General features: G+C 46.4%; 1 protein-coding gene across 8 annotated transcripts in view; it reads right to left on the minus strand.

Moving 5' to 3' along the window:
• DYSF (dysferlin) overlaps positions 1-22,850 on the minus strand; it is a 242,382-nt gene that overhangs the window by 150,135 nt on the left and 69,397 nt on the right. For all 8 annotated transcript variants that reach the window (XM_049856492.1, XM_049856490.1, XM_049856488.1 and 5 more), the window contains 10 exons: positions 19,807-19,935; positions 19,298-19,360; positions 18,270-18,320; positions 16,946-16,976; positions 16,227-16,342; positions 15,321-15,447; positions 12,567-12,670; positions 6,323-6,391; positions 6,111-6,154; positions 1,184-1,266 (listed from right to left, as the gene is read on the minus strand). In XM_049856492.1, the coding sequence (XP_049712449.1) occupies positions 1,184-1,266; positions 6,111-6,154; positions 6,323-6,391; positions 12,567-12,670; positions 15,321-15,447; positions 16,227-16,342; positions 16,946-16,976; positions 18,270-18,320; positions 19,298-19,360; positions 19,807-19,935 (817 nt within the window). The remainder of the gene's footprint in view (positions 1-1,183; positions 1,267-6,110; positions 6,155-6,322; positions 6,392-12,566; positions 12,671-15,320; positions 15,448-16,226; positions 16,343-16,945; positions 16,977-18,269; positions 18,321-19,297; positions 19,361-19,806; positions 19,936-22,850) is intronic.

Consider the following 22,850-nt stretch of genomic DNA (forward strand, 5'->3'; position numbering starts at 1 on the left):
ACAATAGAATAAATATAAAACATATAAGTATAAAATCATTATTAAAACATTTTAAAATTTGCATTGGTCAACTTCAGCTGTCAAAGAAACAAAAATTACACAAACAATGAGATGCTATTTTTACCCATCAAATTAACAAAGTTCTTTTTTAATATTATTATTTTGCCCCATATTGGTGAGGGTACAGGTAAATAGGTTTATGGGAGTAACCAGAGCACAAATTAGTCCAACTTTTTTAAAGGGCAATTTTGATATAAACTAAAAAAGCTTTTAAAATGGCTAAATCCTTTGCAATTCCACTTCTGGGTTATTTATCCAAAGACTCAGGTATGAAAATATTCCTTACAAAATTAATTGTTTAAAATTTAGAAAAATTAGAAAACACCTACATATTCAACATTAACTCCTTAATTAACAATGGAATATGTGTAAAAAAGAAAATGGAATATGTGTAGTCACTTAAAATTGTATTGTTAAAGAACATTCAATAACATGAAAAGTCATCTATGTCGAATTGCCAAGTGGCAAAAAGCAATTTTCAAAACAATTTGTTTTTTAATTATGTATACGTATATACATATATAAAAAAAAACCAAATACGTATACATAATATATGTGTACACGTGTACATATACATGCATCCACATGTACATACATACATACATACAGAAAGGCCCTAGAATAGTAATAGTTTCTTCATGTCTGGGGATAAGCTTATGGGTAATTTCATGAGTAAATTTTATATTCTTCTTTCACATTATCTCTTTACTTAAAATTTACAAAACAATCATGGATTACTTTTTAATAGACCAATGAGAGATATTTCAAGATAGAAACTGCTAGAATTCAGTTGGGCCACAAAGAACCCAGTGGACAGTATGGCCACAGCCCACCAGTACTATCTGGGGCGGGGGGGCGGGGAGTGACTATTCCTCTCTGTACCATCTCCATGGTTATCTACCCCACCATCTGAGAGGTGGAGAATCCCAAACGTCTGCCATTCCATCACCCTCATTGGCAGAGCCCTTCTCCACGGAAAATGGGCAGTACGGGCCTTATAATCTTCCCTTTTCTGCAAACTCCCCAACAAGGTATGAAGACTGGGGTGGGGGGTGGGGGGTGGGGGGTGGGGAGGGACAAGGGGAGCCTGGGGCACCAGAAGCTGAAAAAAGGTGGCACTTACCTTCTATTTCTCCTCCAGGGGCAGAGATTTGGGACATACTCAGGTAGGTGGTGGCCACGATGTCATTGTGAGTGAGACGGTCCCTAGAGCAAGGGGACAGAGAGGGCCTGAGTGCCTAAGGGACTCGCAGGCCACAGCACACCCAGGAAGGAAATGGCTTCCCTCGGTTACACAGCATTAGCTGCCCCAGCCCTCTGAGGCCTGGTGATCCTAGGCAAGAAGAGACTAGAAAGAAAGATTTGCTCGAGCTTCCCTTAAGGGAATTAGTCCATGTTGCCAACCATCGACACTTCCTGAGCGCTGCCCAGGCTGAGAGCAAGGAGGCCAGAGGCATGGCCGGGGAGTGCGAGGCTGTTCAGGAGCTAAGAAAACATCCAGATCCAGGGAAAACACAAGTGACCCGGAAGATATTATCTCCACGGCTCCTTTTGTTTGTATCTGACTCAGTAAACACTTGTAACGACCTCCTTCATCACACAGGATCTTCCAAATAGCCTTGAGGAACGCGTACTTTTCATCACCATCTCAGTTACACAGAGGAGGAAACTGAGGCTCAGAGCCCCAAGGCCAGCTGGGGAGGGAGGGGTAAAGGGAGGGGTGTCCTGAGTCCCGTTCCCATGACAAGGGCTGCTCCCAGGCGTTGTAGGGGCCTGTCCTGCGGCCCACAGGAAAATCTCTCTCCTCTCCCGGCAGTGTAGGGGATTGTGTGACTAACTGATTGATTAACCAATAAGTCAATCACATCCTGTGCAGACCCTCCCTCTGTGCCCCCCCAAACTGCCCCCCCCATAGCAATGTTGGTGTTAGCTGCCTTCAAGTCCGCCCCCAACTCACGGTGACACCATGCACAACAGGATCAGACTATTATGATCCATAGGGTTTTCATTGCTGATTTTCGGAAGTACATGGCCAGGCCTTTCTTTCTGGTCTGTCTTAGTCTGGAAGCTCCACTGACTAACATTTATTGAGCATTTACTAAGAGCTAAACACTGTGTCTTCATTCAAGTTAGCTCATTTAATCCTCACAACAGCCCTGTGAGGTAGGCACTACTATAAGCCCCAATTTCCCATGAAGAAGCTGAGGTTTGGAAGTTTAAATAACTTGCCAAGATGGCAAAGCTGGGATTTGAGGCCAAAGCACCTGACGTGAAACCAGAATTTTAAGTGCTACAAACTGCTGCTTCCTTCTTGGCCAGTGGGTATTAGCCAGGGCAATTTTGACCCCTAAGGGACATTCGACAAGGTCTGAAGACATTTTGGGTATGTGGGGGGTGCTACTAGTATCTAAGAAGCCCTGGTGGCACCATGACAAAGGGCTCGGCTGCTGACTGAAAGGTAGGTGGTTCAAACCCACCAGCCATTCCATGGAAGAAAAGATGTGGCAGCCTGCTTCCATAAGGATTACAGCTTTGGAAACCCTATGGGGTAGTTCTGCTGTATCCTACAGGGTCACTATGAGTTGGAATCAACTCCACAGCACGCAACAACTCTAGTACCTAGTGGGTAGAAGCCGTGGTTTCTGCTAAACACCCTTCAATGCACAGGATACCCCGGGCCACAAAGAACTGTACCAGCCGACATGTCAATAGTGCAAGGTTGAGAAACCCTGGGCTGGGCTAGACTTACTTCTCCTTCAGGAAGCTTCACAGTGAACACTTTCCCTTTTATTCCTGGTCCTCACTCAGGCCCTTCCTCCCTACTAAGAGCACTCTGTGTGCCTGGCTGTGAGGCTCTGATCCATCTGACCCCACCGTGAAAGACAGATGGCATGGGGGGGTGTTTTTGTTTTTTTTTTTCTTTTAAAGATATCCCATTGTGTGCTGCTGCCCTTCCTGCCTTCTTTGTACTTATAGTTTCCCAGCGCTGCGATTAAGCTTTGATTTTTAAGTTTTCCATCAGGGCCACTGGGTTCCATTCAGAAGAGTGAATTGTTAGCCCAGATCTTTATCTTGGTGAAGATATCCATAAGAACGGGGAGGTAAAAATGTCCTTAAACATTTTACAATGAAATTATTAACACCAGAGAACTGAGAGATGATGGCATTTTAAATTGCCTTCATGACCAAAAAAAAAAAAAGACTAAGTCCACCGCTGTCAAGTTGACCCCAACTCAGAGGAACCCTGAATGAGAGCTGAATGGCCCCACAGGGTTTCTTTCCAAGGCTGTGATCTTCACAGAAGCAGACTGCCACATTTTCCTCCCATGGAGTAGCTGGTAGGTTTGAACCGCCGGCATTTCAGTTAGCAGCCAAGTGCTTTAACCCCTGCACCACCAAGGCTCCTCCTTCAGGACCAGCTCCAAGAAAAGACCAGTGGAATCGGATTTCTGTGAAACCTCTCAGTCAGGTGAGGAGGGGAGAATGAGGGGAGAGATGTTTGGTTTTTATGGGGTGGGTAGTTTTGGGGGGTTCGGTGGTAGAATTCTCACCCTGCACACGGGAAACGCAGGTTCAGTTGCTGGCCACTGCGTCTCATGTGCGGCCACCACCCGTCTGTCAGTGGAGGCTTTCATGTTGCTATGATGCTGAACAGGTTTCAGCAGAGTTTCCAGACGAAGAGGGACTAGGAAGAAAGGCCTGGCAATCTACTTCCAAAATTCAGCTAAGAAAACCCTACAGATCACAAGTCCGATCCCACTGTACATGGGGGTCACCATGAGCTGGGGGTCAGCTCAATGGCAGCTAACAACTACGGTTTTGGCAAGGTTCTATATTTTAAGAAGAAAGTAATTTTTCAAGACTTGAATGGAAGATGAAGTTACAGGGAAAGGGCCATGTGAACTATATCACATTTCCAGGATTCAGGTAGTAACAGAAGTTTATCTGCATTTTCTGGGAAGAAAGCACTTTCTGGGTAGGAACTTGCAGCAGCAGAATACCTTCTGGCCAAGAGTTGGGTTTTGGGGTTTGGGGTTGCTTTTGGAAAATATAGCAAGTCTCAAAATAGACTCACAATAAAAATGCCACTTCAACCCAAACCAGAAATGCAACCACCAGATTCTGTAATGTGTTTGGATTGTACAGTACACTGCCATCAACATAGCTCCCAGGGCACGAGCGAGGCCCATACACACACACACACACACACACACACACACACACGCACGGAACACCACACTGTAAGCCCGTTCACACACTCACATGCACCCACGTGCAGAGACACGCAGATACACCATCAGCACCACACACACGTGCACACACACATCAGGGCCTGGAATGGAGAGATTGCTCTGTGGACGTAAAGTACACCTCTCCTCCAAACCGCTTCCCGGTGGTACATACCGGTGGTCAGGGCCCTAGGGGCCTCTCCCTCACTGGCCCTCCTCACCGTTCCCTTTCCTCGCCTCTAATTCTCACAAGCTGTTTTCTTTAGGCCTGGGGAACTGGCACACACTTTAATGGCTCTGTGGTCTGGGGGTTTTTCCCTGTTCTCTCATTATCCTCCTGGCTGGGGGTGCCAAGGGCCCAAGACCAAAGGAGAACACGCTGGGGAACCACACGGCCAAGACTGTTTGGGGGCAGAGAGAGGACAACTCTCTCTTTTTGGAAAGCCTGACGTATGGAAAGTCCTGGAGATCACATGTGTCAGCCCCTAATGGCCCCTTCAAGTATGAGAGGCAGCACAGCTCAATGGTTAAGGACACAGGCTTTGGAAGTGGCAGGCTGGGGGCTGAGTCTGGCCTCTGCCCCTTCCTAGCTGTGTCACCTCAGGCAGGTCATTCCACGTCTCCAAACCTGCTTCCTCGTCTGTACAGCAGAATCCATGGTACATGTAAAGTGCTTGCTGAGGTCTGGGCCTGGCAAACAGTAAGTGTTCAGCAAGTGTTTACCAGTAAAACCAGTAAAAGAGCTGTCAGCTGACTCATGGCAACCCAAATGTGTCAGCGTAAAACTGCTCCATAGGGTGTTTAATGGCTGGTTTTTCAGAAGTAAATTGCCAGGTCTTTCTTCCAAGGCATCTCTGGGTAGACTCCAACCTCCAATCTTTTGGTTTGCACTACCCAGGGCCTCCTCAGTAAGTGTTATATACCATTATTTGTCTAAAACGCCCTGGAGCTATTCCCCTCATCTGTTCCCAGGCTGCAGTGGTGGCCCCTGCTGGGGAAACCTGGCCCACTTCCCCAGCCTAAATAAAATCCTGTCCCTTCCTACCAGCACCTCAGGATTTCACACCCCTTCCTCCCAGAAGCTGTGCTCTTTCCAGCTTCTGAACCTTTACTTATAATCCTCTCCTCATGGAATACCTTCACCCTGAACTTGTCAAATCCCCACCACCCCCTAGGCCAACACATGCCCCACCTCCTCCAAGAAGCCTTCCCTGGCCCCTCCTGCCCTCAGGGACCTTGGGCTCCTCCTCAGAGCCCTGACAGCCCTACCTGGCTCTGCCCTGTTCATCCCTAAGGCTGTGAGTAGGCATCCCAAGAACAGTCATACCCCCTCCTTCTCCGGCCTCCCCCAGGGAAGACTATCCCACCTGAAATGTGCCCTCTCACTAGGCACGGACTGAACCTAATTGGACTGAATGACCCTGTGCCCCTCATGACACCTGCCTAGAAACAGCCCCAGACTCAATGACCCAGAATTCCACTCCAAGGTATATACTCAAGAGAACTGAAATCAGGGACTCAAACAGATATTTGTACACCAACGTTCACTGTAGCACCATTCACAATACCAAAAATTAGAAACAGCCTAAATATCCATCAACAGATGAATGGATAAACAAAATATGCTATACACGTACAATGGAATATTACTCAGCTATATGAAATGAAGGCCTGATACATGTTACAACATGGATAAGCCTTGGAAACACTATGCTGAGTGAAATAAGTCAGTCCAAAAGGACAAGTATTGTGTGATCCCACTTGTATGAAATATCTAGAATAGAAAAAAAAAAAAGAATGAGTCCCAGACTCACAACTCACCAGTCTATGACTCGAACCCTCATTTTTTCACACATGGAGGGAAACTGTGGAGGGAAGAGAGACATGTCAGGAGTGGGGCCCTTTGGAGAAAGTGACACCCCCTCCTCCAAGCAGAAATCTGGGAGGCAGGTGGGATGTTGGCAAGGAAAGGAGCCCTGGACCCTCCGGAGCCCAGAGCCCCCGCAGGCCAGCCACGCAGGGTAGGCTCTCACCATGGCAGGCAGTGTGATGCTCTGGTTCCACTGTGGATTGGCCGTCTTCTCCAGGATCTTGCTGCAGAGCTAGGAGACACAAAGGACAGGTGGGTCCTGCCCATGGGAATTCTGGGGTCCCTCGGGGACCACTACATTAGCCAGAGGTCACTTTCTACCATGCTGGCTGCTCTTCAGACTGGGTGTAAGGCCCTGGAGGCCTTGGGGCCTGGTGCAGTGGGCTCAGAACCAGGAAAATGTTGTAGAGGAAAGGCCAATGGAAGGTCAGACCCAGAGCTGGTGGGGGAGGTGGGGACAGGGGACCTGAATGCCACAGCCCTTCTACCCTTATTTTATACCCTGGCTGGAAATCCCTCCACCACTCATTATGGTCACGGCCCTAAATGCGGGTGCCCTAAGCCCAGATCGGCTTTCCCAGGGACCTTACAGCCCGAAGCTCTTCCCTTGGCCCATCGGCCCAGATCATCTTCCATGATGGAAGATTGTGAGTGCTAGGAGATGGGGGCGGCGGCAGCTGGAGGGCCAGAACTAGGGGTCAGGCACTGGCATCTGAGAGACAGAGGCAAATTCAGCGACAATACAAACCCCATAAGCCACAGTCTGCCTCAGATCAGCCCTGCTCTAAAGACTGGGCTTTTCCACACACAAACCTAGCAGGGCTGGAAACTGAACAAAACCATTGGCTCACATGCCGACTACGCCCTCAGAGTCCACAAGGGGGCGCCAGGCCCCTGGCCCCGCCCCAAAGGGGCCACACCCACCACCCATCCACTGCCATAGTAGATTCTGACTCATAGTGACCCTATAGGACAGAGTAGAACTGTCCCATAGAGTTTCGCCTGGTGGATTCGAACTGCCAACCTCTTGGTTAGCAGCTGTAGCACTTAACCACTACACCACCAGGGTTTCCATCAGGGGCCGCAGGTAAGACTAAATTCAGATCTATAGGTCCTAGGAGGTTTGCGTGTCCTATATGTAAAAATAGCGAGCAGTCATCCAAAGACTACACCAAAAGAGTAAAAAGATTACCTACAGACTGGGAAAAAGTTTTTAGCTATGATATTTCCAATCAGCTCCTGATCTCCAAAATCTACATGATATTGCAAAAACTCAACTACAAAAAGACAAATAACCCAATTAAAAAATGGGCAAAAGATATGAACAGACACTTCACTAAGGAAGACATTTCAGGTAGCTAACAGATACATGAGGAAATGCTCACGATCATTAGCCATTAGAGAAATGCAAATCAAACCTACAATGAGATTTCATCTCACTCCAATAAGGCTGGCATTAACCCAAAAAACACAAAATAATAAATGTTGGAGAGGCTGTGGAGAGACTGGAACACTTCTACACTGCTGGTGGGAATGTAAAATGGTACAACCACTTTGGAAATCGATTTGGTGCTTCCTTAAAAAGCTAGAAATAGAACAACCATATGATCCAGCAATCCCACTCCTTGAAATATATCCTAGAGAAATAAGAGCCTTTACATGAACAGATATATACACACCCATGCCTATTGCAGCATTGTTTACAATAGCAAAAAATGGAAGCAACCATGGTGCCCATCAACAGAAGAATGGATAAATAAGTTATGGTATATTCACACAATGGAATACTATGCATTGATAAAGAACAGTGGTGAATCTGTGAAACATTTCATAACATGGAAGAATCTGGAAGGCACTATGCTGAGTCAAATTAGTCAGTTGCAAAAGGACAAATATTGGGTAAGACCATTATTATAAGAACTCGAGAAATAGTTTAAACAGAGAAGAAAATATTCTTTGATAGTTACGAGAGGGGGAAGGGAGGAAGGGTGGGAGAGGGGTATTCACTAATTAGATAGTAGATAAGAACTACTTTAGGTGACAGGAAAGACAACACGCAATACAGGCAAGGTCAGCACAACGGGACTAAACCAAAATTGAAGAAGTTTCCTGAATAAACTGAATGCTTGGAAGGCCAGCATAGCAGGGGCAGGGGTTAGGGGACCATGGTTTCAGGGGACATCTAAGTCTATTGGCATAATAAAATCTATTAACAAAACATTCTGCATCCAACTTTGGAGAGTGGCGTGTGGGATCTTAAACGCTAGCATGCGGCCATCTAAGATGCATCAATTGGTCTCAACCCACGTGGACCAAAGGAGAATGAAGAACACCAAGGACACAAGGTAATTACAAACCCAAGAGACAGAAAGGGCCACATGAACCAGAGACTACATCAGCCTGAGACCAGAAGAACTAGATGGTGCCCGGCTACAACCAATGACTGCCCTGACAGGGAACACAACAGAGAACCCCTGAGGAGCTGGAGAGCAGTGGGATGCAGACCCCAAATTCTCATAAGACCAGATTTAATGGTCTGACTGAGACTAGAAGGACCCCAGTGGTCATGGCCCCCAGACTTCTGTTGGCCCAGGACAGCAACCATTCCCAAAGCCAACTCTTCAGACATGGATCCGACTGACAATGGGTTGGAGAGGGATGCTGGTGAGGAGTGAGCTTCTTGGATCAGGTGGACACTTGAGACTATGTTGGCATCTCCTGCCTGGAGGGGAGATGAGAGGGTGGGGGGGTTAGAAGCTGGCGAAATGGACACGAAAAGAGAGAGTGGAGGGAGAGAGTGGGCTGTCTCATTAGGGGGAGAGTAATTGGGAGTATGTAGCAAGGTGTATATAAGTTTTTGTGTGAGAGACTGACTTGATTTGTAAACTTTCACTTGAAGAACAATAAAAATTAAAAAAAAAAAAAATAGGAAGCAGCCTCTTTCAGAGCATTCACTATGGGCCCTACGTTGTGCTAAGCATTGTATGTGCATGATCTCGTTTAATGAGTATCTGACTTAGATCAGGGATGTCAGTTCCTCCATCAAATAAGGGTGCAACCTCCTCTGGGGCACACCCAGTGCCAGCCGCTGTCCCCACTCTCCCCCTCCCCGTCATAAATAGAGCCAGGCAAAGACTAGGGGCATGAATTTGGCCTTTGTGTTAGCAAAGAGAGGAGTAAGAAAGAAGAGAGGCCAACAAGCCAATGGAACGATGGGCAATGGCAGAAATGTATACAAAGATGCTCACCTCACTGATAATAAGAGACACAAATAAAACGAATGAGATACCATCTCTCAGATTCACAATAACACTAAAGTCTGGCAGCCACGTTGGTGAGGCTACGGGGAAACTGCTCTCATACTTTGTTGGTAGAACAAAATGGTTCCCCCCCTCCAGAGGGCACTTAGCCAAACTCTACCCAAAGTACAAATGCCTCTGCCCTTTCACTATCAATTCTACCTCTGGACAGTTCTCTTACAGAAATCATCGTACAAGGGCAGAATGTAGGAGGTTATTCACTGCAGCATGGCTTGAAATGGTAAGGACTGGAACAAATCCTGTGTCCACCAATAGAGGACAGGTTAAGTAAATTACCGTCCATCCACCATGGAATACAATGCAAGTCTAAAAAGAATGGGGACTTGCTTTACATACTGATACGGAACCATCTCCAAGTTATATTAAGTGAAAAAAGCAAGGTGCAGAGCACTGAGTACGATGTGTTCGGCCACTAGTCAAAATGTCAGTAGTCTGAATCCACCAGCCGCTCCTTGGGAACCCTAAGGGGCAGTTCTACTCTATTCTGTAGGGTCGCTATGGGTCAGAACTGACTCGACAGCACATAATAACATGTTTAAAAATGGTGAAAAATAAAAATCTATACTCAGATGTGCCTGTGTATGCATACTGAAACCAGAATGATACAAAAGAAACTAATAATGGCTTTCTTTGCAGGAGCGGAACAGATGGACTGTTGGGTCGGGGGACAGAGTGGAGGGAGGCTTTCCATGATTGATTGATAGAGACAAAGACATAATAAATATATATATATAATATATGAAAATAGTCTGCCTGTATATATTACCTAATCCAAAAATTAGATAATTCTTTTTAAATCCGGAAGTAACTAACAACTCGAAAAGAAAAGGAAAGGACTCTTTAACACACAGCTGAGAGGTCTTGCCAACACTGCCTCCAGCTCCCTGGAACAAGAAAGTCCAGGTATTCCCCCCACAGTCCCATAAGCAATGCCCACAGGGCCTCCTTCAGACCTGGGGCAGGACTGCTGGTAGCCAGATGCAGGCCTACACACACACACACACACACACACACACACACCCTTCAATCCCCTTAGTAACTTAGTCAAATCAGGTACGGTTGACATCTTAGGCAGTGGCGCCATCAAGTGTCCATAAAAGGAAATGCAAAGAGGGCCAGGATAGTATGGGAGGGCACAGAGAACAAAAGCCAAGGGATGTTCAGATTAAAGTGTAATGAGGAAATGTGACACAGGGGCAGGCAGAGAGAGGGGCAGGCAGAAAGGTGCAGCAAGGACAGCAGAGAGAATGGGGGGGCACAAGGAGATGGCTCAGGGGAGAGACATTGGGTCACAAGGGCTGGGGACCATCAGAAGAGGCCAATCAAGCTGAAGTTTTCCAGGAGGAAGTTCTCAGCCGCATCCTTTAGCCCTTCTCTCTCCTTCCTGAGGGAAATAGGGAACACAGCTTCTCGCAGGAACCCACCCACCAATCAGCTTTATACAGCCCCTTGCCTTGGCCTGGTCCCCCATCTCCAGCACCTTCCTAGAAAAATCCCCCAGGGCCAGGCAAGGGCATCTCAGAGCAGAAAAAGGGCTAGGGGATCAAGGGTGCTGGCAAGGAACCAGGAGCAACCAGAAGCCCCCTAGCTCTGAGACCCAGGTTCTAGGAAAGCCCCTGAATTCGAAGGCAAGTCCCACTTGGTTCTAGTACCAGCAAAGCACTCTACCATATTGGAAATGTGGGATACAAACAGTCTGGGGCTCGCTTTCCCTATCCTCAACTACGAAAAATGATCCCAGTCCTTGGGGCAAGTGTCCAGCAACACCGCCCAGTCTGCACCTTTCCTCTCTGCCTTCCTGCATCCTGCCACAGCCCCCTAAAGCCATGCACAGGGCATCAGGCCCTGACCCCATGCCCAAACCAAAACCTGCACTTGGTGTGGCGCAATTGATTACTTTTGTGTGGTCTTTCTAGCCATGGTCTTGTAACTCCCACCCAGGTGACTGGGCAGGACTGTGTGATAGGGTAATTCAAGGAAATTGGTCAGTTTTGCGTTAAAAGAGAGCCAATTCCAAAGCCTAGAGGAGGAGCCCACCACCACCAAGGAAGATAAGACCAGCAGAAGAGACCCAGCAGCACAGACGTGGGGCAGCAGAAGACAGGGAGGTGGGCAGAGAGAGAAGGCAGAGGCTGAGGGCCAGGGAGAGGCGTCCCTGGGAGCACAGCTGGGAAGAGGCTGTCCTGAAAGAAGAACTGTATCCTGGGTGTTCCTGAGCCTGAATTGTAACTGTTACTTCCCTAATGGTTATGGGTATGCAACGATCATTTACACCTCAGGGTGAAATGAGTTTAAAATCTAAGTTACCTACCCACATACCTTTTCATTGAGACCTAATGCAGGACCCTGGGATGGAAGAGCCAGCTTAAAGGGGCTCCTAATGGCCAGCGTCAGGACAATTTGTACGTCAACACAAGAATGACTGATCTTAACACACTGAATTAATAAAAATTACTGGGGTCCATGTTGTTGTTGTAGTGTGACATCGAGTTGACTCTGACTCCCAGCAACCCTGAAGGACAGAGTAGAGCTGCCCCATAGGGTTTCCAAGGCTGTAATCTTTATGGAAGCAGACTGCCACGTCTTTCTCCCGTTCTGTTAGCAGCCAAGCACTTTACCCATCGCACCACCAGGGCTTCTCCCAAGGGCTATAGTACACTCAAAGGAGTGGGAAGAGGAAGGTTCTGCTTTACAGAAAAATGTTAGCTAATAAAGATGGAAGGAATGATAATTAGAAAACCATCACTTTGCAATCACTTATTCAGACAAGGTCAATGGAACCTTAAACCATTAGGTAAGAGGTGGCTGAGAACAGGAGATCTGCACGGTGCTGAGATATCACACACGGATGGCTTGCTAATCACAAAGGGGAACATGTCCTCGTTGGTCTGCGTGGCCACCCAGAGAGGTGGGATTGTGTGAGGGTCTCCCAGGACCGTGACCAGGCCCCCCATACACGTTACCTCTGATGGAGGTGCTGGGGCCAATGTGTACACCTCACTCTGTCCTGCACTCTGCTGCACCCCGTCCACATGGACCCCAACAGTTACCCTCCCAAGAGAACCCTCTGACGTTCTTGCTCCTTACCATTTTCCCAGCAAAGCTGACCTCCATGAAGGGATCCACCAAGTTCTTCTTGTTACTGTCAAAGCCAAAGATCTGCTTCACGTTGTCCATCACAGCATCGTCCACTGGGGAGGAGCACACGCCGGTCACTGCCCACCTACTGTCCCACCTCCTAAACCCCTTCTTCCCACCTACCTGTCTCCAGGCAGTCCTGGGACTCCCTGAGAAAGTCCCCGTGGCCGTGGCCGCCTTGGCCCAGGGACTCGGGAGGTAGGACTGTTAGAGCAGCATCATCTGAGGGCACTAGTCCCCAGACAGCTTGTCCCCACTGCTCTCCAAAGGCTTTCAAAGGCTAATTGACTGATTAGAAACCTAAATCACTAAGGACAGTAAACAAGCCAGAAAGGCACCGAGAGTTGTTATAATATCCCACTATGGATATCTGTCTGACATTTTCTTTTAGATCCATTAGCACAGTGATTGGGAAGAGCTCAACCAACAAGTCAATTCCGTTTTTATTTTTTTGAGGTTTTAATCTATGCTGTACCAAATCAAATTTTTTACTGAATTAGTTTATTTCCACGTATATGTGGAAGAGGAGGAGAACAGTCAAAGGCTAGGTACTAACAAATGTCTACATGTTCACAATGGGTAACAACCATTAGAAAATATTTACGTTCTATTTACCCATCTCTTCTGCTTTCATTTATATTTACAAAACATTACAGAGAATTAAACATAAAACTCCTTCGCCTTAAGAAAAGCAAACATTTACATTCCCCTATGCCCCTTTGGGGAAGCCCTGGTGGCTAAGAACTCAGCTGCTAACCAAAAGGTTGGCAGCTCAAATCCACCAGGCACTCCTTGGAAACCCTATAGGGCAGCTCTACTGTGTCCTATAGGGTTGCTATGAGTTGGAATCAACTAGAAGACAACAGATTTTGGTTTTTTGTGCCCCTTTGGGGAGTCCTGGTGGTGCAGTGATTAAGAACTCAGGTGCCAACCAAAAGGTCGGCAGTTCAAACCCACCAGCTGCTCCTCAGAAATCTTATGGGGCAGTTTTACTCTGCCCTATAGGGTCACTCTGAGTTGGAATCGACTCGATGGCAATGGGTTTGGTTTTTGGTATGCCCCTTTGGAAGCTCACCCAGTCACTCCTACATAATTGCAGCCAATAAATGCAGAATATTTTTTGGCATGTATTTTAACACCTATTTAACACCTGGGGTCGACATGAGTTGGGGGCCGACCTGACAGCAGCTAACAACTTATTTAAAGCCTTTCCCCATGAACGTTGGTTCAAATAAGCTTGTACTGAAAGAATCCATTTTATTTACTGATACCATTAATCAAAGCCAAAACTCTCAAACTATTAGCTTTAGGCAAAACTTGTAAACAGAGCCCCAAGTTGCAAGTGTTCACACTGATTCTTCTCTGCTAGGGACAGCGACTGGCTTGATTACGATAAAGCACACTCTAAAACTGTGGCTACAATTGAGCCAAGGGAAGGAATCATCTGATGAGTCTTTAAAAAATCGAGCCCCTGACCAAGTCCTTCTGAAGTTCTGGAAGTGGGGCCCAAGCATCCGTATTCTCTTAAAGCTCTGTAAGCACGTGCTGTTGAGTTGATTCCAATTCACAGCGACCCCAGGTGTGTCAGAGTAGAACTGTGCTCCGTAGTTTTCAAGGCTCTGACCTTTCAGAAGTTGATCATCAGGCCTGTCCCCTGAGGTGCCTCTGGGTGGATTTGAACTGACAACTTTTCAGATAGTACTTGAGTGCTTAACCATTTGTGCCAGCCAGGGACTCCTAAAGCTCTCTAGACAATTCTAATGTGCAGCCAGGATTGACACCCACAGCTCTAAAATATTCAGTATAATTCTCCAAGCATTTGCCGAACACTTGGTGGGTCCAATCCCAGGCTAGCCACCGTAAGAAATCAGGCAGTGGCCACAATGGCCTTCCTCGGGGGAGAACGGGGAGGATGAGGAAATGGCCACAGCGAGGGTGACCCACCATCCCAGTTTGCAGGAGACTGAAGAATCTCCTGGGACATTGGACTTTCAGTGCTAAAACCAGGACAGTCCCAGGCAAACCAGATTAGTGGGTTACAGTAGTGGACCAGAGGTGTTCATCTGTGAGACAATGGGTACCAGGAGTCCTTCATGCAAGCCCTTCCCATATCACAGTGTCTGTTTCCCAGCCCAGGGTCTGCAGACTTGCAGGCCATGGCCTCCTCACAGAGGGAAGGGAAAATCAACAGGATCCAGCCCAGAGAGTCTGAGTGGTACTGACTCCCCAGTAAGAACCAAGAAAATGGGTCCACAGAGTGGCTTAACAGCCAGACCAGGCCCAAAAGGCACTGCAGTGGAGACCAGGGATAGCTACCGGTCTCAAGATTTATTAGTATTTATTATTTTTCATTAAGTTTTTTTCTGCTGTTAAGAACAGTAAAATCCTTGGGAAACCCAAAAAGGCCTTGATGCTTCCCTCACCCAGCAGAGTGGAGGGAGAGCTGGGCCTTGCACAGGTCTCTAGTAGACCCTGGGATGAGGATGGAAGTCAATGGGGTGGGGGGTGGGGCAGGAAGGGAGCAGAGGAGCAGCCCCTGGGGAGGGGGAGGCTCTGACAGGAACTGAGAAAGGGCCCCAAAGACCTACAAGCTGGAGGCTTCTTCTTCTCCAAGAGGTCTCCCCCAAAGTGAGGTCTGCCTTCATAATGGCCCAGTGAAAGTCTCTTGGGGGCCTCCCTACAGATAGAGGGTGCCAGACTTACTCTGTGGTAAATCCTCTGCCCTGAAGACCTTCAGGCAGAAGTGAGCTCCTCGAAGGGCTACACCAGTGGGCCTGAGCAGGTTGCCTTCGATGTCTTCCTTGTCTTCAGAGGGATCTTTTCTCTCCAGCTGCAGAGCAAACCAAGTATGATTCCTAACGTGCTCTTGAGCACAATGGTTTACCTTCTTTTTCTAAGAGCTCAATTTTCACCGCCTCACAGGGGTGCATTCTGAAGTAAGGCAGATCTGACTCTGCCACTTACTGCCTGTCAGCTCAGGGAAGTTCCTAAGCCTGAGACAGCTTCCTGATCTGCACAGTGGAGACAATAATAACGACCTCACAGGGTAGTGACAAGGATTAGCTTTGATAATGATGTAAATGTACCTATCTGGAGCACAGCAGGTATTTAACAAAATCTAGTCTATTTCCCATGTCATCCATTAAAAAAAATTGTAAAGAAGTGGTGGAGATCTAAGTTGTGTGCAAAGATGCTGATAATACCCTCCTCCCAACTCCCAAGACCTTTCTCATGCTTACCACCTATGACTTATAACTTTACCTATTGATATGTACAGATGACAATAATATTTTTTTAGCACAAAAAAAAATCAATTATAATTGAATATATATGGAATAATCTCATTTTTGCAAAAAGAAAAATACACATACATGTATAACGTTCTGGAAGGATACGCAGCAAGATATTAATAACAGCTATCCCTAAGTGGTAGAATTATGAGTGGTTTGGTTTTTATTTATACTTTTCCACATGCTCCACATTTCTCACTATTAACATGTATTCCTATAAATTAGAAAAAAATTAAGTTGTTTTTGTTTCATTTTTTGCTTGGTGTCTCCACCATCCAGTGCTACGGTGAGACACTGAGATTCAGGGAAGTGTACTTACAGGAGCTTCATCCCCGGGCCCCAGCACACAAAGGCTCGCCTTCAAGTAGCCTCTGGCTCCAACAGAGAAATCATCAGGGTCCGAGAGCAGCAGCCACTTCCTGAGATATGCATGTCCTAAAAGAGACAGTATCCATGGGTGACCCCAGAATTGAAAGGACCTATATCTGCAACCACATCCAGGAGCCCAGGGCCACATGTGGGTGAGTTGAAGAGCTTGTCCTGGGACATTGGGGAAGGGCTCAAATTCTAGAACCAAAAGGGACCTTGAGTGTTAATGTGGGTAAGAGTCAGAATTGTTAACAGGGGCCTCTACAAGAGGCTGTCAGGGCCAAGTATATTAGAGGCCATTTTCTCCCCTCTCAGGGACTTGAGGAGGCCCAGACCAGGGCAGAAGTTGGGGCATGGAGAAATCCTAGACCAATCATCCAAATGGCCTGTCCTTGTTTGAGGTTACCCTGGTCTCCAGAAACTCTTGCCCAGGACATTCCAGATTTGGCACCCTTGACTGGGCCAACTGTAGGCACAGGAGAGCGTTAGTAGGACCTGCTTTACCGGTGTGTGAAACCCTGCCTTGTCTTCATTCCTGTAGCTCTCACCACCAAGCTCAAACCCCTCTTCTCAACTCTAAAACCCCCAGGGAGGAAGGATGGGAGTCCCAAATGGGTGTCCCCAAGCAGCATCCAAGGATGTGGACCAAATGGTGAGAACTCAACTCACGGGGCTCTCTGTAAATGGTACCCACGTCCATCTGAAATCAAAGAGAGGAAAACGCAAATCAGACTCTGGGCCCTGAAGTGCTACGTAAGTATCATGCATTAAACCACTCCATTACAAATCATGTTTTTCAAAGAACATTTGGTGACATGGGGAAACGTTCATCATACAATAATAATATGGAAAGAAAGCAGAACACATGGTAATCCCACCTAGGTAAAGTTTATCTGTGCATACAAAAAAAGAAGAAAGGAAATGTAACAAAAACAGTGCTATCTCTGGCTGATAGTTCAGGTGATTTTTCTTTTCTTTTTTATTTTTTCCTGGGTTTTATAATTTTCTATGAAAGGCATAGATTATTTTTATAATTAGAAACAATTATAAAATAATGATTTTTAAACTTAACCCTCGGGTTCACAGAACGTGAATGTGTTTCAAAGATTAGAGATTCAAAACACAATTAAGGTCCTGTTTGTTACAGGATGACTCAGGCTGAAGCCCATCCCTTTACAGAATGCTTCTCTAGGGAAACAGGCTTAGCTTTGTACCTCGTGACTGCTGCCCAGAGATGGGAGGCATATTTTATTTGGATAGCACTGGCAGGTTAAAATAAGCCTGTGCCTTTTCTTTCCTTCTGATAAATGCAGGAAGATTCAAAAATGAGGAAGTCAATAAAAATTACATTAAAGTGCCATTCAGATCCCCCATTATTAGCTCCTTTACTTCATGCATCCCTGGGTGGTGCAAAGAGCTAAAGCACTTGGCTGCTAACCGAAAGGTGGTGCAAAGAGCTAAAGCACTTGGCTGCTGACCAAAAGGCTAGTGCTTCAAGTCTACCCAGAGTGCCTCAGAAGAAAGACCTGGAGATCTACTTCTGAAAAATCAGCCATTGAAAATTCTATGGAGCCCAGTTCTATCTGACACATACGGTTTTATTGGTTTTACCTCATGCAGTTTGTTAACCCAGCCTCTGAGCTGAAAGGTACAGTCAGTCCTCGGTCCTCTGCAGTGGACTGTTCACTCTGGACTGTCCGGAGCAAACCAACAGCCCGACAGGCTCCTGCTCTCTCCACCGCCCTGAAGTCGCATCCAGACCCCACTCCCCAGGCCACAGTCAGAGTCAGGTCAGGGCAGAGAGGGCCAATGTCACAGGGGCCTCGGATGGTCAGAATTAGGAGGAAAGCTGCTAAAACTCCAATCCCACATGGCCTGCCCAGACCCAGGAGGACAGGGTTTCTGGAGCGGCAGCCCCTGCGTGTTATCCAGAAAAGCCTCTACTCATGGATAATCCTGAACTGACAGCTTTCAAAACAAATAAAACAATTACCCGGAACTCCCCAATGAGAGCGTCTGTCCTGAGCGAGCGGGAATCTACCACCTGGGGGGAAAGACAAGGGAAAACTCACATTTACAAGTAGACCTGAGGCCCAGACAGGGGCCAGATTCCCACCAAAACTTCACCCAGCTTCAGGCCACAGCAGCCTCCCAAAACAGAGTCACCACCTAGTCAGCACTTACTCTGGTCCAGAGACCATCCTAAGCAATGTTTAACCCTCACAAACACCCCGTGAGCAGGTGCAATTATTACCTCCGTTTTACAGACCAAGAAAAGAGGCACAGACACATTACTAGATTTCTACAGAATCATACGACTCCTAAGTGACACAGATGAGACTAAAATCCAGGCAGCCTGGCTCCAGGGTACACACTTTTAACCACTACACTACACATGGGGGAGCAGAGAAATAAAATCTTGCCAGAAGCAGGCACATGGACAAATAAAATAAGATGAGGAACAAAGTGTCTGCTGCAGCCATGGATTTAAGGGCCCTAGCCCGAGGCACCTGGGGGATGTGGGACAGGGGGGCTCCTTGTCAGCTGCAGCCTCCCTTCGGAGCTGCTGCAGGCATTTCTGTGACCAGCAGAGCCTGACTGAAAGTTGTTCCACATCGTCCAGGCCTGGCCTTAATGCTTCTCTCTTCTCTCCCTCAGTCTCCCTCTCACACACACATACTCACTGACAGGCACACAGACAGGCATACACACACACACTACAGGCACACAAGCACACTGACATGTATACACATGTACACTGATATGCACATATACACACTGGGATATACAATGCACATGCATACACATATGCACACTGACATTCACATACACACATGTTGCATGCACACATACATACATGCACATTGGTGTGCACACAAACGCACACTGACATGCACATACATACACACATGAACATACGCACAGTTACATGCACACATGCAGGCTGATGTGCACACACATGCACACATGTGCACACTGACACGCATGCATGGACACACAGCTTTGATTGCTGAGATGTACCGTGATAAAGATGGGCTCATCAAACAGCTGTGCAGGAGATTCACATACGTTGAAGAAAAGAGTCTGTTGGTTCAGGGAAAGAGAGACAAATCAGTGCCTGCTGACCCCCAGGTGGGGAGAGGGTCACCACCACCCACAAGTCTGGCACTTCCGCGCCACCAGCTTCACTTCAGTCCATGCAGGAAGTACGGCTTGAGCTCAGCCCATTGTGGAGCCCAGGAGTCAACAAGTATTCCACCCTGACCTCACAGAGGTTGTCAACTCAGGGACAGGGTGGGTGGCTGGCCCTACAGGATGACAGGGTGTGGAGCAGAGCAGGAGCCCCAGGCAGGAAAAAGAGCTGGAGCCCAGGACCTGGCACAGATCTCAACCCAAAGTTAGGGCCCTCTACAAAACCCCACCAATGCCTGGCTGGGTGTCTGCTCTGGGCTCCCAGTGTGGAAGGCCCACCAAGGTCCTAGCCTTAATGGATGTGCCCCAGGCTGGGAGCCCTGCCCAATGCCCCCTACCTCGTTGAAGAGTGGGCTGTTTCCCTTGTGGATCCGTGTCCGCTTGGTCTGCCCGGCAGCAGTGACTTTGACCACAGGCTTGATGTTCACGCCTGGCAGCTGGCGTCCCTCGATCACCTGGACCCTGATCTGAAAGTAGGAGGGAGAAGAAAGGACTTGGCAAGCGGCAAGGATGGGATCACCTGCCCTCTGACCCACCACCCCAAGAGAGTCACAAATCTCTGGGACTGTTCTCACTGTGGGCATCCTGGGAAGGATACTGAAAAGAAAATTAGGATGAGCATTATAAAAACAATCATATTTTCCCACCAAGGTCCCTTGCATCAATAAAATTCAATAGTTCCATATAAGAACTGCCAGGCAGCCCCAAGTAAGTGCATAGCATTAAACCTAGGGCTGGGCCAAGGATCTTTTGGGTCTTATTCTGTGAGCCCACCTATAGCACTGAATTGAAATGTCTGTATCTATTCCTTAGTTATCCAGTTACCTGCAAAATTGTTGTAAAAGTAAAAACTAGTCCCTGGCAGTTTTTTACACATGTTAAAGAACTTTTATTGTTCAATTTTCATGATTATTGCATAAGGAAGACTGATATAGATGTTCTAGGCTGTCCAATTTGTGGTTCAGTGGTAGAATTCTTGCCCGCTGTGAAAGACCCAGGTTCGATTCCCAGCCAAAGCACCTTATGGCTGGCCACCACCCACCATCTGTCAGTGGAGGCTTGTGTGTTGGTATGATGCTGAATAGGTTTCAGCAGAGCTTCCAGACTAAGACAGACTAGGAAGAAAGGCCTGGAGATCTTCTTCCAAAAAATCAGCCAATGAAAATGCTATGGATCACAATGGTATGATCCACAGCTGCTCATGGGGATGGTGCCAGACTGGGCAGCGTTTTGTTCCCTTATGCGTGAAGTCGCTATTAGTTGGGGCCTGACTGGACAGCAGCTAACAACAATGCTGTCCTGGACCATGGTGATCACACTTGTGATGTATTTTGGTTCAGTGTCACAGTGATTTGTCCCCAACCACCCTTTTATCCCTTCTAGGCACATTTGTTGTTATTGTTGTCACATTTCTCTTTGCACTGTATTGCTCTGACAACTGAAATTTGAATCAGACCTGAAAGAGGTCCGGAATAAAATATATTTTGACTTTAAAAAAAAACTGGGCACAAGCCCAACCCGAGAGCCCACTGGTGTTTATATTTTTAGGCAGCTGTAACATTCTCTATCGATATTCCCCTAGAGATCAAACACACATAATGAAATGACCCCATAAATAGTCTTTTTTCTTTATATTCTCAGATATAATGCTTTCTCACATGCTGAGAAAAAAACTAAGAATTTTCTCCATTGAACTTTAAATAAATGACAATTTCAAGAACACCCATGCTCCCAAATGTTAGGTAAATATTAAAACAATTTTCATGCATGGCAAAATAAGATGTTTGTGGTTCTAATTTCCAATCAGCAATTATTTATTTATTGGTCAACTCTCTCTTTAAAAAAAAAAACAGAATACTATCCAAGAATATATTATTAGTAAAAATAGGAAGGTGGGTGAGTGATTTTATTCTCTTCATTTTGCTGTATTTTCCAAATTTTCTACAGTAAACATATATACCAAAACCAAACCCACTGCCATTGAGTCGATTCTGACTCATGGCGACCCCATAGGGTTTCCAAGGCTGTAAATCTCTTTGGGAGCAGGATGCCACATCTTTCTCCCACGGAACCACTGGCAGTATTGAATTGCCAACCTTTCGGTTAGCAGTCAAATGCTTTAACCACTGTGCAACCAGGGTTCCTTTAAACATAAATAACATTTTTTTTATTGTGCTCTAGGTGAAAGTTCACAGCTCAAGTTAATTTCTCATTCAAAAATTTATACACATATTGTTTTCTGATATTAGTTGCAGTCCCCACAATGTGACCGCATGCTCCCCCTTTCCACTCCAGGTTCCTTGTGTTCATTCATCCGGTTGCTGTCCCTTCCTGCCTTCTCATCTTGCTTTTGGACAGGAGTTGTCCATTTGGTCTCATATACTTGATTGAACTAAGAAGCACATTCCTCATATGTGTTATTGTTTTATAGGCCTGTCTAATCTTTTTCTGAAAGGTGGGCTTTAGGAATAGTGTCCGTTCTGGGTTAGCAGCGTGTCCGAGGGTCATAGTCTTAGACATTCCTCCAGGGTCTGTCAAACCAGTAAATCTGGTCTTTCTTCGTGAATTCAAATTCTATTCTACGTTTTTCTCCTGTTCTGTCTGGATCTCCGTGGTGATCCCTGTCAGAGTGGTCTTGGTGGTAGCCAGGCATCATCTTAAACATAGATAACTTTTATAAAAAGAAAAAAGGCATTAAGAACATGTCTTAAGAATAATAGAATGGAAGTTAGAATTTTGCCTCTTAAATACAGTGGTTATAGCTGGAACTTTTGCTTAAATAACTGTGATTTAGAAATGAAATCTATTTTTATGATTTGTTGCACTCAATAGAGACTTCAGTTCCCCATTTTTAACTTTAAAAAGTTGTTCTGAACAATTAATTTTTTTTTTAAAGTGACTACATCAAAATGGAAATTCTGCAGAAAAGAAAAAAAACAAAACCAAACCCGTTGCCGCTGAGTCAATTCCGACTCTTAGCGACGCTTTAGGACAGAGTAGAACTGCCCCGTAGAACTTCCAAGGAGTGCGTGGCGGATTTGAACGGCCGACCTTTAGGTTAGCAGCTGTAGCACTTAACCACTACTCGACCAGGGTTTCCGCAGAAAAGAAAAAGTATAAGCAAAAGACTAAAATCGAAAGGCTAACAAAATGAGATGGATTTTTGGATAAAAATATGTCAGGGGATTCATATTAATATCTTTAATCTGTGAAGAGCTTGGACAAATTCAATTTCTGTATGACTTTCAGAAAAATCCACAGCTATAATAGAGGGATGGACAGAGGGAAAATATAGCCAGACAGAACTTCTTAGATCTGGAGATCTTGTTAAAATGCAGATTCCAGTTCGCAGGTCTGAGGTGGGGCCCAAGGCTCTGTGTTT

This window comes from Elephas maximus, chromosome 17 (genome assembly GCF_024166365.1).
Source record: "Elephas maximus indicus isolate mEleMax1 chromosome 17, mEleMax1 primary haplotype, whole genome shotgun sequence".
Taxonomy (NCBI): domain Eukaryota; kingdom Metazoa; phylum Chordata; class Mammalia; order Proboscidea; family Elephantidae; genus Elephas; species Elephas maximus.